This window comes from Oncorhynchus kisutch, linkage group LG22 (genome assembly GCF_002021735.2).
Source record: "Oncorhynchus kisutch isolate 150728-3 linkage group LG22, Okis_V2, whole genome shotgun sequence".
In the NCBI taxonomy this organism is placed as follows: domain Eukaryota; kingdom Metazoa; phylum Chordata; class Actinopteri; order Salmoniformes; family Salmonidae; genus Oncorhynchus; species Oncorhynchus kisutch.
In genome coordinates, this window is record NC_034195.2 from 55,473,257 (window position 1) to 55,488,448 (window position 15,192).

General features: G+C 38.9%; 1 protein-coding gene and 1 long non-coding RNA gene across 2 annotated transcripts in view; one reads left to right on the forward strand and one right to left on the reverse strand.

Annotated features, from left to right (window-relative positions):
* LOC109879450 (mucin-5AC) overlaps positions 1 to 12,389 on the forward strand; it is a 37,784-nt gene extending 25,395 nt beyond the window's left edge. Inside the window, exons 22-26 of the mRNA XM_031801469.1 lie at positions 870 to 1,049; positions 1,187 to 1,345; positions 9,815 to 9,971; positions 10,208 to 10,259; positions 12,254 to 12,389. Coding sequence (XP_031657329.1) covers positions 870 to 1,049; positions 1,187 to 1,345; positions 9,815 to 9,971; positions 10,208 to 10,259; positions 12,254 to 12,389 — 684 coding nt within the window. The remainder of the gene's footprint in view (positions 1 to 869; positions 1,050 to 1,186; positions 1,346 to 9,814; positions 9,972 to 10,207; positions 10,260 to 12,253) is intronic.
* A 2,273-nt stretch (positions 12,390 to 14,662) lies between these two features.
* LOC116356330 (uncharacterized) lies at positions 14,663 to 15,136 on the reverse strand. Its single transcript, XR_004204830.1, has 2 exons — positions 15,107 to 15,136; positions 14,663 to 15,037 (listed from the first exon to the last, which is right to left on the reverse strand). It is a non-coding gene; the product is annotated as an uncharacterized LOC116356330 (long non-coding RNA).
* Positions 15,137 to 15,192: the final 56 nt, after the last annotated feature.

Genomic DNA, 15,192 nt, shown 5'->3' on the forward strand with positions numbered 1-15,192 from the left:
TATTTGAGACGACTGTACAACCATTAAGATTGATTGTCAGATTCAACAGAAGATCTCTTTGTTTCTAGGGACCTAGAACAAGCATCTCTGTTTTGTCCGAGTTTAAAAGTAGAAAGTTTGCAGCCATCCACTTCCTAATGTCTGAAACACATGCCTCTAGCGAGGGCAATTTTGGGGCTTCACCATGTTTCATTGAAATGTACAGCTGTGTGTCATCCGCATAGCAGTGAAAGTTAACATTATGTATTAGAATGACATCCCCAAGAGGTAAAATATATAGTGAAAACTATAGTGGTCCTAAAACGGAACCTTGAGGAACACCGAAATTTACAGTTGATTTGTCAGAGGACAAACCATTCACAGGGACAAACTGATATCTTTCCGACAGATAAGATCTAAACCAGGCCAGAACTTGTCCGTGTAGACCAATTTGGGTTTCCAATCTCTCCAAAAGAATGTGGTGATCGGTGGTATCAAAAGCAGCACTAACGTCTAGGAGCACGAGGACAGATGCAGAGCCTCGGTCTGATGCCATTAAAAGGTCATTTACCACCTTCACAAGTGCAGTCTCAGTGCTATGATGGGGTCTAAAGCCAGACTGAAGCATTTCGTATACATTGTTTGTCTTCAGGAAGGCAGTGAGTTGCTGCGCAACAGCCTTTTCAATTTCTTTTGAGAGGAATGGAAGATTCGATATAGGCCAATATTTTTTATATTTTCTGGGTCAAGGTTTGGCTTTTTCAAGAGAGGCTTTACTACTGCCACTTTTAGTGTACATATTGGATAGTGTAATAGCCAGCACCACCACAGTGTAAACCTGTCTACTAGTATTACATTAGCAATGAACACTTTCTGTTTCTGTCTTTCAGAACAATGAGATCATACTAGCAGATAAATCTGTAAAAGTGATCAAACAAGAGAACGGGGTTGACGTACCATACCAGGTCCACTCTATCGGTCTCTATGTTGTTGTTGAGGCTGGAAATGGCCTGATCCTCATGTGGGACAAGAAGAATAGCCTGTTCATCAAACTCAGCTCTACCTTCCAGGTGAGTGACTAGAATAGGACATTTTGAACCAATGATGGCACTGTATCTTTGTTTAGCAATTGCATTGGCTTACAAAACAATGTGACGTTTTATTATCTACTTCAAGTTATTATTTTAAATGTTTCATTTCCTTCCAGGGCCAAGTGTGTGGTCTGTGTGGTAACTACGACGGTAATGGAAAGAACGACTTCACGTCCAGAAACCAGGAAGTGGTTGTTGAAGCTCTGGAGTTTGGGAACAGCTGGAAAGTGTCACCCAGGTGCCCCAACGCTGATGTCATAAAAAACCCATGCACTGTAAGATCATACAGGCAGTCCTGGTCTCTGAAACGCTGCAGCATCATCACCAGTAACGTTTTCTCAGCCTGCCACTCAAAGGTACAGTACACAGCAGATACTATTCAATGTAGATTCAATACTTTATTGCCATACCAACCGAAGTTGTTAGGAAGTCGACGTAGTGCAGCTGATAGAAACTAAGATAAAAAGACACACATATGCAGGGTAGCCTAGTGGTTAGAGCGTTGGACTAGTAACCGGAAGGTTGCAAGTTTAAGTCCCTGAGCTGACAAGGTACAAATCTGTCGTTCTGCCCCTGAACAGGCAGTTAACCCACTGTTCCTAGGCCATCATTTAAAATAAGATTTTGTTCTTAACTGACTTGGCTAGTTAAATAAAGGTAAAATAAAATAAATGAATAAATACAGTCATTTGAATAACCTATACATTCAATAGACAGTACAGCAGATACATTCAATAGACAGTACAGCGGATACATTCAATAGACAGTACAGCAGATACATGCAGTCGGCAGGTTAAAACAAGCTATCTGTACAAAGGCTATGACTTGTGTATCTTGGCTATGTTGGTAATTACATTTGGTGAAAATGGTCCATTTCGGTTAAAAGCCGTTGATGGAGTTACATATGGAATGGTTTTCAGATGGTCATACAGTGCCATTGATCATTTAGCTATTTCATTTGGAATTTTAGGACCCCTTTAGGTTTCAAAAATATATCCCCCCCCAACGATATTTTATAAGATATTCAATTTGGCCTTTACTGCTATAACATAACAACACATTCATAAATGGCAAAACAGACAGTCAAAAATAAATCATAAGGAATAGGATTTTGAAGTGTCTGTTGTATATTTAGGAGATATTTAACTTTTTTGGACATGTACTTAAATCCCTTATTTTTGTTGGCACAAAGCTACCTCCATACTTCCTGAGCTTTCTTAAAGAAGCAGTAAAATATCACTTAAATTGACAGATTGTGAGGGGGATTTTTTGGTGATGTTACTTAGATCAACGCACAGGTGCATCAATGTACTCTTTAAGTATTAATAGCCTCAATCACTCTGGTTGTTGGAGCTATCTGCTGTATGGGGAACTTGACCTTCATCAAGGTTTATTTGTGAGTAAATCTGGCTTTGAAAATAACCCGTTCTTACCCAGCCACTGACCTCTCTGCACCTTATTGCAGTACAGGTCGTAGAAAAGTTCCTCTGTAATATAAATATGGACCTGAGATGTTTGGGATCAACTCTAAAAGGCTATATTCTAGACCCCATTTCGGCTATGCACCTTTTAAAGGCAATATTTCTGAATTCATGAAGACCACATTCAAGGTAAACACTGCATTTGTTGGCTCAATCGCTCTTTAACGAGGATTGAATCTAGGCCTTAAAGGCCATTGCAGAACATTCCACTTCTTTGCCTTAAAAAAGTATTGGGTTGCTTTCACAGTATGCTTCGGGTCATTGTCCATCTGCAATGTGAAGGGCTGTTGTTGTGGAAATGTCCTCTATTTACCTAATCATGAGAACAAACCACACACAAGTCAGAGTTAGTTATCAAAGTCCATCTTTAATTATATGAGCTCTATCACAACCTGTGACTCTCAGATCAATTCAGTGTCTATCAATAAATTCTCTGAGAGTTCCTTACACATTGCAGCTGAGATCCTTTAATAGCAAAAAACACACATAGTCAGACAGCATAGACATAATAAATCGTTCAGCTTTGTCTCCTAAACTATGTTATTTTCTCAAACTCAGAACCATAAACCAATCCTCCATATCAACAGGCATATATCAAATCCATCCTATCTTGACAAGATCACAGAGACACACTGACTGGCACACAGACATTGTGGAGCCAAGAGATACACGCTTGACCTCTCCCCTCTCTCCGGCCCAAGCAACTTAGTCTTGACATGGAACAGATACTGCAACCCGGCCACAGTATTATACAAAAATAACATTCTGATGAGAAGTAACTTACAAACATATGATGAATATAAAACATCTTACCTATGTTACCAACCAATTCTGATTATTCCCCAACATTCCCCTCTCAAGGGACATTGTCCCTTCTAAAGAATCAGAATATTAATTACATACTCAATATAAAAATTAAAATCCCCTCAATGTCAAATACCTTAGCTTATATGTAAGCTTTCTCCCTTCTGAAACTAAGTTTACAACCTTTATTCTACAAGACAAACTTGCACATGTTTAATAACACAGAATAATCAATTTGAGGAAAATAAAAACATAACATATAAATGCTCTTTAAGTTACATGAGAACCAGTGTCTAAACACAGGCCTCCTCACAACATATAGGACATACATCCCTCTAAGTCCTCATGCTCAGAAATATACTCAGGAATATAGCATAGGGCAGTGAAATCATTCATATTACAAATCATAAGTAACAACCCAACTATTTATCCAACCAATATTTAGAATAGCATTCCTCAGTGATTCAAATTTGTCTTATCACTCAAAGTAAAATCCTCAATTTAACACACATCAATATTAGCAGATTTACTTACATTCAGTATAATTATCCCATAATTCTACTATTAACTTTTTTAATCATGATTATAATACAGATCAGTATCTCAATGCATTATTAATCTAGATTACTACAATTTACATGGTGTAGACCTCTTCAATCAACCTGATACCACAAAAGTATAAACAATTTAATGGCACAGTTGACCAACCCCCCCCCCCCCCCCCCCCCCTCTCAGGCACTGCATCTTCTGGCGTCTCTTTCGTTTTTCTTCAGATAGCTTTACAGTTCTAAGTGGCCCATGATAATGTCCCAATTTCAATTTCTCATCTTTACCACTCATGTCTTGTCTATTCGTCAACCAATATACCAGCATCATAAGAAAATGTTAGAACAGATCTTTCTCCATGATCACTCCAAGTGGACTCTCACAGTATGAGAGAAACATGAAAGCAGTTGATAGCTTAGATCTGATACTAAACACCAATTTCTGGCTTGGTTCTTTTCTCTCAGTAGAAGTGGTTTGGAAAGCCTCCTTCAATACCTTTGTCACTCTTCTTCAGCCAGTTAGAGGGGGACACACCATTCGGTCCAATTATCTCTTCCATGCATTAAGATACCGTCTGATGTCACTTTTCATGATAACCTCGAAAGAACAGATCAGAACAACAGTTTAGTTCAGTTCATTAACTACATGATAAATTATTACTTTTACCAGTTATTCTTAATACACATATCTAAACATATTTCACAGAGAATATCAAAACATTCTATTGAAACTATTCTTTCAAATTGGTTTATACTCCCCATCTCACTGTCAACTCCATCGTAGAGCCAAGGATCAAGAAGTTAGACCTCTACCCCTCGGGAATAGAACAAAACAAACACAACAATACAATACACTCAACAATACAATACACTCCTTCACATATCACTTAAGTTGTATAACTTCAATTCAAACCCTCAAAAAACTGAATCCTCCCCCATGTTTTACACACATCTCTCCGTATGAGAGTAATGTAAAACAAAACTGAAAAGAAATGTAAAACAAAATTTCAGCTAACCTAATCAAATTAAAATCACTAAACTGAAAAAAAAACTCCAATAACAAAAATGATTTAACCCCTATGGTCATAGGAAAATAGACTTAAAGCAGCATATCCTTAGTTAAAAGCAATGCCCTTCACAGTGGTCCAAATTACAAATTTGGCTAAGAAACATATTTACCAATTACACAAATTATTTTGAAAGCAGTATTACAAATGACCATAATTTCATTATCCAAATGGCTTTCCAACGCGGGTGATCAAGCCACAACGGAAAATCATCAGAAGGTCATAGGTCATACACAACCCTTCAAAGCAGTGTTTTTCACTATATAAAACAAATTGCAAACAATAATCAACTAGTTCTAACATTTTTGTATTTCCATGTTCCCAGAACATTCCTTTATCAAAAGAATTTGCATGTGCAAAACAAAAAACTTCCAGGCCCCCTCCAATGTGGTAGTTTATGGCCTCAATTTCACTCACTCTCCCCAAGAGTATAGACCCTGGAAACATTCCAGAGAGAGACAGTGGAATATCCATTTTCCCCCCGGAGAAAACACAAAACACTTAGTTAGTATTCATTTACACTACATCGATTCAGAAACTCAAACGTGAACTATAAACCAAACCTAATGATAATTCCACTGTATCTCAAATCATTAATCATAAGTTTTAATCAAATCAATGTATACAGTGCCTTGCGAAAGTATTCGGCCCCCTTGAACTTTGCGACCTTTTGCCACATTTCAGGCTTCAAACATAAAGATATAAAACTGTATTTTTTTGTGAAGAATCAACAACAAGTGGGACACAATCATGAAGTGGAACGACATTTATTGGATATTTCAAACTTTTTTAACAAATCAAAAACTGAAAAATTGGGCGTGCAAAAGTTCGAAAAGTTCAAGGGGGCCGAATACTTTCGCAAGGCAATGTATGTATGATACAATGTTTAATTAAGTTAAATCAACTCCTAAAAAAACTTTAAATCAGCAATCTAATAATTTCAACCTGTTGATATAAATTTAGTAAAAACCAAACCTGATTTTTCCTAAACAAATCTAAAATCTTTCAAAAGTTGGCGCTGTCTCATCAGCATAAAAATCAAATCCAATCCAGCAATCACCTTTAATGACCTGACATTGTTCCACATAATGGAAACATACTATAATGTTAGACTACATGAACTTTCCTGCTCAAAATAACTGGTGTTACAGGTTAAACAATCATACAAAATTAACTGGTGTTACTTAAACAATCAAACCAAGAATCAATAACCATCAGAATCTATTCTCACAATGTCCTACTCGCTCACAACTTTCAGATCTACTCTCCTATTTCTTTTTCCCCCAGTGGGCAAAATTATAACCCCTCTCATTTTAAAGTTTTTCCTTACCTCTATCGTAAGATTAAAACCCAACTTTATAACTTCCTCTTCTCTTTGCTCTCCACACTTATGAAATGTATCCTATTTCTTTAAAAATAACACGCCGGGGCCAAAATTATAACATGCGTCAGTCAATCTATAAGAATGAAAACCATTTCGGTAATCACTTTCTATCGCCATTCTCTCCCCGCTATTATTCAGAATTTCTTTAACTTAGGTAACTGTCTTCTCTATTGATACAGTAATTTAAATATGACCCAATTCTCAATACATTATTCCAGCAGATAATTTAGTGAACAGACATCGTTTTGCATCAAAATTCGCTTCGTTATTATTTTAAGTTGAATTAGTCTATCAATTTAACCTAAAAAATCTATTGAAAACGTTCAATTTATCCCTTCTATCAATTTGAACCAGACAAGCTATTAAAACGTTCAGTTTATATCTTATACAAACACTAGCCACCATAACTTTCCAGGCAAAACATACACATAGATTATTTACAATCAAAAACTCAGAATTTAGTCAGCGCAATGTCCGGGAATGGAACCCCAAAACCTACGTACGTCTACGAATGGGTGGTTTAAATTTTATCTAATCATTCTCAGCATTACTTTATCAAATCTCTAGTAATTGATTATACACACATACAATTTATCATAATTTCAAATAATTCACAGAATCCATATAAAATGTAAGAAATCTTAGGTACTCACACAGAACTTTCAGGATCACCCACACAGGATTGGTCAGATGTTCACACAGAACTGGTCAGACGTCCACACAGAACATCAGAACATACAAAGGTTTGCCCACACAGAGTCAACCCTACCCCGCTCACACAGAACGGTCCGACAACTATTACCTAGTGATCCCATAACAAAATACTCACACAGAGTAACCCAGGGCATACCTGGCTAGCACATTTAAAATCATTGGAATTCACCACATCTGAGGGTCACTTAGACAATCACACAGACGCACAGAATGAGGTCCTTCTTCCAATAGGGCTTCACCAAGTGCCGTGTTTCACACCAATTCTGATTATTCCCCAACACTGTCCAATGTGTTTAAAAGCATTTGGCTGAATCTGAACATATGATATGGCCCTAAACACCTCAGAATTCATCCTGCTGCTTTTGTCAGCAATCACATCATCAATAAATACAAGGGAACCAGTTCCATTGGCAGCCATACAGGCCCACCCCATAACACTACCTCCACCATGCTTCACAGATGAGGTGGTATGCTCTGATGATGAGCAGTTCCTTCCCTTCTCCATACTCTTCTCTTCCCATCATTCTGGTACAAGTTGATCCTCATCTCATCTGTCCATAGGATGTTGTTACAGAACTTTACAGGCTTTTTTAGATGTTGTTTGGCAAACTTTAATCTGGTCTTCCTTTTTTACTCTGTATTTACTCTGGTTGAGTCTTCTCTTGATTGTTGACTTTGGCACAGATAAATTTAGTAATGTATACAGTGCCTTGCTGTTGTAAAGGGTTTGTTTTTCACCAGGGAATTCTTCCGTCATCCACCACAGTTGTTTTCCGTGGTCTTCCGGGCCTCTTGGTGTCCCTGAGCTCACCAGTGCATTCTTTCTTTTTAAGAAAGTACCAAATATTTGATTTGGCCACACCTACTGTTTTTTCTGTCTCTCTGATGGGTTTGTTTTCATTTTTCAGCCTAATGATGGCTTGCTTCACTGGCAGTGGACTTCAAGTGGAAATACCACACTTGAAATAAACTCTAGGCATTTTATCTGCTTACTTGTAAATTAAGTAATGAGGGAATAACACACACCTGGTCATGGAACAGCTGAGCAGGCAATTGTCCAATTACTTTTGATCCCTTAAAAAAAGGGGGGGAGGCATATATAAAAAGTCCTGTAATTCCTACACAATTCATCCGATTTGGATGTAAATACCCTCAAAATAATGCTGAAGTCTGCACTTTTTAATGTCAACTCCAATATGCTAAAATAATAATAACTTAGTCAATGTCCAAATATTTATGGCCCTGACTGTAGTTTTACTGTAGCCCATATCAGATTGGCGCATTAACACTGATGTAGGTTCTGAAGTAGCACACAGATGCAATGCTCATTTCCTGTCCTTTACATTTTTGGGTGGTTGTCATGGTAATGGCAGGTCATGTGCAAAACAACCATTTTAGAGCAAAAACATCAGATCTGAGCATCCAGACAGAGATCACATGGAGAATTGGGTTTGAATCAGGATTGAGATCCACGTATGGAAGTGGTATAAATCAGAGCTCAAAAGATCAGATTCCATTTTCTTGTTGTTGCTGTTTATACTTTAAGGGCAATATCAATTGGTGTCAGATATGCAAATAACTGGTGAATGATCTGAATTGGACTGCCTGTGTAAACGCAGCCAAAGTGGCACTGCATAAGTACAATAATATGGTTAAGGCTTCAACAAGAGTTAATACACAGTAACTCACAGCCTCAGGGTCAATAAGGTTAAGGCTTCAACAAGAGTTCATTTACCTCACAGCCTCAGGGTCAATAAGGTTAAGGCTTCAACAAGAGTACATTTACCTCACAGCCTCAGGGTCAATAAGGTTAAGGCTTCAACAAGAGTACATTTACCTCACAGCCTCAGGGTCAATAAGATTAAGGCTTCAACAAGAGTTAATACACAGTAACTCACAGCCTCAGGGTCAATAAGGTTAAGGCATCAACAAGAGTTCATTTACCTCACAGCCACAGGGTCAATAAGGTTAAGGCTTCAACAAGAGTTCATTTACCTCACAGCCTCAGGGTCAATAAGGTTAAGGCTTCAACAAGAGTTCATTTACCTCACAGCCTCAGGGTCAATAAGGTTAAGGCTTCAACAAGAGTTAATTTACCTCACAGCCTCAGGGTCAATAAGGTTAAGGCTTCAACAATAGTTAATTTACCTCACAGCCTCAGGGTCAATGAGGTTAAGGCTTCAACAATAGTTAATTTACCTCACAGCCTCAGGGTCAATAAGGTTAAGGCATCAACAAGAGTTCATTTACCTCACAGCCTCAGGGTCAATAAGGTTAAGGCTTCAACAAGAGTACATTTACCTCACAGCCTCAGGGTCAATAAGGTTAAGGCTTCAACAAGAGTACATTTACCTCACAGCCTCAGGGTCAATAAGGGTAAGGCTACAACAAGAGTTCATTTACCTCACAGCCTCAGGGTCAAACTTATGGTGGAATTTATAACAACCGATCATTTTGTAGCACAAGTCTTGGGCTAACAGGTTTCCTATAAGGTACACAATGACAAGCAGAGTTGCACGATGGTACATGGCAATCTTTTTAATAAAATTGGTTTGTCAATAATCGTGTGAATGTCCACACAGTCACCATAATAGACAACAACAAAAGTAGCACTAAACAGATAACAAAAACATAAAGTCAGCCATCCAACCCAATAATAATCACCGTCAATAATTCATCTGTAGTCTCTTCAACAAGCTGAGCAATGCATTGAATAAATTAATGATGGCTTACTGCATCTTCCTAAAAGGTGGACCCCACGCCATTCCATGATGCCTGTGTGAGGGACTCGTGTGCCTGTGACACTGGGGGAGACTGCGAGTGTTTCTGTACAGCTGTAGCAGCCTACGCCCAGGCCTGTAACAAGGCAGGGGCTTGTATCAAGTGGAGAACACCAGATATCTGCCGTGAGTCATTTGCTTTGAGTGGGACAATTGATTAATGGATAGGTGGGATTGTTTAGCTATCGGGACAAAATACCAATTTATGATTTGAATGTGTAACTGTTCAATCAATCTTTTAGGACCCTGGTTCAGTTAAAATGTGACATGTTTTCATTTCACCAGCACTGTTCTGTGATTTCTACAACCCTATTGGTGAGTGTGAGTGGCATTATAATCCTTGTGGATACCCCTGTATGAAGACCTGCAGGAATCCCTCAGGAACATGCTCCAGTCAGATCCCTGCACTGGAAGGTAACTAAGAACCCTTCATAACAGCTTGGCCGTTTGATTTGGACAATTTACATTCCAAGTTGTTAAACAAATGTACAGTATAAAATATGTAATGACTCCTCCCTCCCTTGTTCATCTACACTGAAAACTAAATACAAATATTGAAATATCATATCCATTACAGCTTTGGTGTTAAAACTAGATACCATGAGGATGATCTAATCTGTGCAGGTGTCCTGGATTAAATTGACTGTTTATATCTTAAAGGTTGCTATCCAAAATGTCCTTCGGCCCAGCCTTATTTGGAAGAAAGTACCATGAAGTGTGTCAGTAAGAAGGACTGTGGTTGCTACGATGGAGATGGAACTCATTACAACAATGGAGAGGTTATACCTTCCAAGGAGAACTGTCAGACATGGTATGTTTTCAGATCAACATTTTGATAAATACATAGATACTGTATTTATATTACATAGGATTTAATACGGTTGGTATAAGCCTTAAGGTAGCCTGTATCTCTGGTCAGATAAGGCAATGTCAATAGTCCACCTACAAAGAGGTTTTCCTACCATTCAATTAATTTTGATTTTCAAAGATTGGGATTTGACCTGTTAATACCTTATTGGGATTTGACCTGTTAATACCTTATTGGGATTTGACCTGTTAATACCTTATTGGGATTTGACCTGTTAATACCTTATTGGGATTTGACCTGTTAATACCTTATTGTGATTTGACCTGTTAATACCTTATTGGGATTTGACCTGTTAATACCTTATTGGGATTTGACCTGTTAATACCTTATTGGGATTTGACCTGTTAATACCTTATTGTGATTTGACCTGTTAATACCTTATTGTGATTTGACCTGTTAATACCTCATTGTGAATATAACATGTAACATTGTTTTGTACTTCATAACAAATAGCTCTTAATATTTTATTCGACTTTGAAAGGTACTGTAACCTCACTCTTTCTTTTTCAAGTCGTTGCTCATCAACTGAGGTCAGATGCAGCTATGATGTCCAAGGTAAGGATAACCACTACAAACTGAAACATTAGCCTACATTATTACCAAGAAGTAACATGACAAGATGATTACATGATAATAAATGAAACATTAGCCTACATTATTACCAAGAAGGTAACATGACAAGATGATTACATGATAATAACTGAAACATTAGCCTACATTATTACCAAGAAGGTAACATGACAAGATGATTACATGATAATAACTGAAACATTGGCCTACATTATTACCAAGAAGGTAACATGACAAGATGATTACATAACAATAACTGGTGTTCCTTGTGAAAATCCTATTGCAGTTTGCTATTGTTTATACAACGGCAGAACATACAAGTATGGAGCGACCATATATCACACATCTGACGGTGATGGGACCTGTATTACTGCCACCTGCAAAGAGAATGGAACCATTGTCCGGATTATGAACCCCTGTTTCACAACTACAACAACTAAACCAACAACACAGATATCCACCAAAACACCGACCACAACAGTATTTGTTTTCTCAACTCCTACCACTACCCCAACAACAACTTCTACCACTACCCCAACAACAACCCCTACCACTCCCGCAACAACAACCCCTATTTCACCAACAACCACTTCACCCACTACTACTCCACACTGCCTGACCAAGATTGTCTGTGAATGGTCAGACTGGATTGACAATCACTATCCTACTCAAGAAACAGGAGGAGATTATGAAACCATAGAAGATATAAAGAAATATAGAAATGATACTTGTAGCCAACCTAAGGAAGTAGAATGCAGAGCCAAAGACTTATTCCTTGTTCCTTTGGACAAACTAGGTCAACATGTTGAATGCAATCCCTCAGTTGGACTGATATGCCACAACAAGGATCAAGGCAATATACCAATATGCTACAACTACGAGATCAGAGTCAGATGTTGTGTTGATGTTGTTGATGTTTGTAGCAATGGGACAACTACCACCTCAGTTAGGCCCACAACAACCATTACAGCAACAACTGCTACCACTACCCCAACATCAAAACCAACAACTACCCCAACAACTACCACAACAACTACCCCAACAACTACCCCAACAACAAAACCTTCCACTACCCCAACAACTACCACAAGTACCTCAACAACTAAACCTACCACTACCCCAACAACAACTCCTACCACTACCCCAACAACTACTGCAACTACTTCAACAACTAAATCTACCACTACCCCAACCACAACTCCTACCACTACTTCAACAACTAAACTTACCACTACCCCAACATATACTACCACAACAACGAAACCAACCACTACCCCTGCAACTACTTCAGCTACTTCCGCAACATCTCCTACCACTGCCCCAACATCAACACCTACCAATACCCCAACAACTACTACAACTACCCTAACAACAAAACCTACTACTAACCCAACATCAACTGCAACTACTTCAACAACTAAACCTACCACTATCCCAACAAAAGCTACTACCACTACCCCAACATCTACTTCAACTACTTCAACAACTAAACCTACCAGTACCCCAACAACTACAACAACTACCTCAACATCTAAACCTACCACTACCCCAACAACAACTCCTACCACTACCCCAAAAACAACTCCTACCACCACCTCAACAACAAATCCTAGCACTACCCCAACATCAAAACATACCACTACCCCAACAACTACTACAACTATTTCAACAACTAAACCTACCACTACCCCAACATCTACTACAACTACCCCAACAACAAAACCGACCACTACCTCAACATCTACTACAACTACTTCAACAACTAAACCTACCACTACCCCAACATCAAAACCTACTACTACCTCAACATCTACTACAACTACTTCAACAACTAAACCTACCACTACCCCAACATCAAAACCTACCACCACACCAACAACTATTACAACTACTTCAACAACAAAACCTACCACTACCCCAACGTCTACTACAACTACTCCCACAACTAAACCTACCACCTCCCCAACAACAACTCCTACCACTACCCCAACAACTGCAACCACTACCCCAACATCTAAACCTACCACTACCCTAACAACAAAACCTACAACTACTACAGCTACTTCAACAACATCTCTTACCAGTAACCCAACAACAAAACCTACCACCACCCCAACAACTATTACAACTACTTCAACAACTAAACCTACCACTACCCCAACATCTACTACAACTACTTCAACAACTAAACCTACCACTACCCCAACATCAAAACCTACCACTACCCCAACATCTACTACAACTACTTCAACAACTAAACCTACCACTACCCCAACATCTAAACCTACCACTACCCCAACATCTACTACAACTACTTCAACAACTAAACCTACCACTTCCCCAACAACAACTTCTACCACTACTGCAACAACAACTCCTACCACCACCTCAACAACAACTCCTACCACTACCCCAACATCAAAACCTACCACTACCCCAACATCTACTACAACTACCCCAACAACAAAACCGACCACTACCTCAACATCTACTACAACTACTTCAACAACTAAACCTACCACTACCCCAACATCAAAACCTACTACTACCTCAACATCTACTACAACTACTTCAACAACTAAACCTACCACTACCCCAACATCAAAACCTACCACCACACCAACAACTATTACAACTACTTCAACAACAAAACCTACCACTACCCCAACGTCTACTACAACTACTCCCACAACTAAACCTACCACCTCCCCAACAACAACTCCTACCACTACCCCAACAACTGCAACCACTACCCCAACATCTAAACCTACCACTACCCTAACAACAAAACCTACAACTACTACAGCTACTTCAACAACATCTCTTACCAGTAACCCAACAACAAAACCTACCACCACCCCAACAACTATTACAACTACTTCAACAACTAAACCTACCACTACCCCAACATCAAAACCTACTACTACCTCAACATCTACTACAACTACTTCAACAACTAAACCTACCACTACCCCAACATCAAAACCTACCACCACACCAACAACTATTACAACTACTTCAACAACAAAACCTACCACTACCCCAACATCTACTACAACTACTTCAACAACTAAACCTACCACTACCCCAACATCTAAACCTACCACTACCCCAACATCTACTACAACTACTTCAACAACTAAACCTACCACTTCCCCAACAACAACTTCTACCACTACCGCAACAACAACTCCTACCACCACCTCAACAACAACTCCTACCACTACCCCAACATCAAAACCTACCACTACCCCAACATCTACTACAACTACCCCAACAACAAAACCGACCACTACCTCAACATCTACTACAACTACTTCAACAACTAAACCTACCACTACCCCAACATCAAAACCTACTACTACCTCAACATCTACTACAACTACTTCAACAACTAAACCTACCACTACCCCAACATCAAAACCTACCACCACACCAACAACTATTACAACTACTTCAACAACAAAACCTACCACTACCCCAACGTCTACTACAACTACTCCCACAACTAAACCTACCACCTCCCCAACAACAACTCCTACCACTACCCCAACAACTGCAACCACTACCCCAACATCTAAACCTACCACTACCCTAACAACAAAACCTACAACTACTACAGCTACTTCAACAACATCTCTTACCAGTAACCCAACAACAAAACCTACCACCACCCCAACAACTATTACAACTACTTCAACAACAAAACCTACCACTACCCCAACATCTACTACAACTACTTCAACAACTAAACCTACCACTACCCCAACATTAAAACCTACCACTACCCCAACATCTACTACAACTACTATAACAACTAAACCTACCACTTCCCCAACAACAACTCCTACTACCACCTCAACAACAACTCCTACCACTACCCCAACAACAAAACCTACCACTACCTCA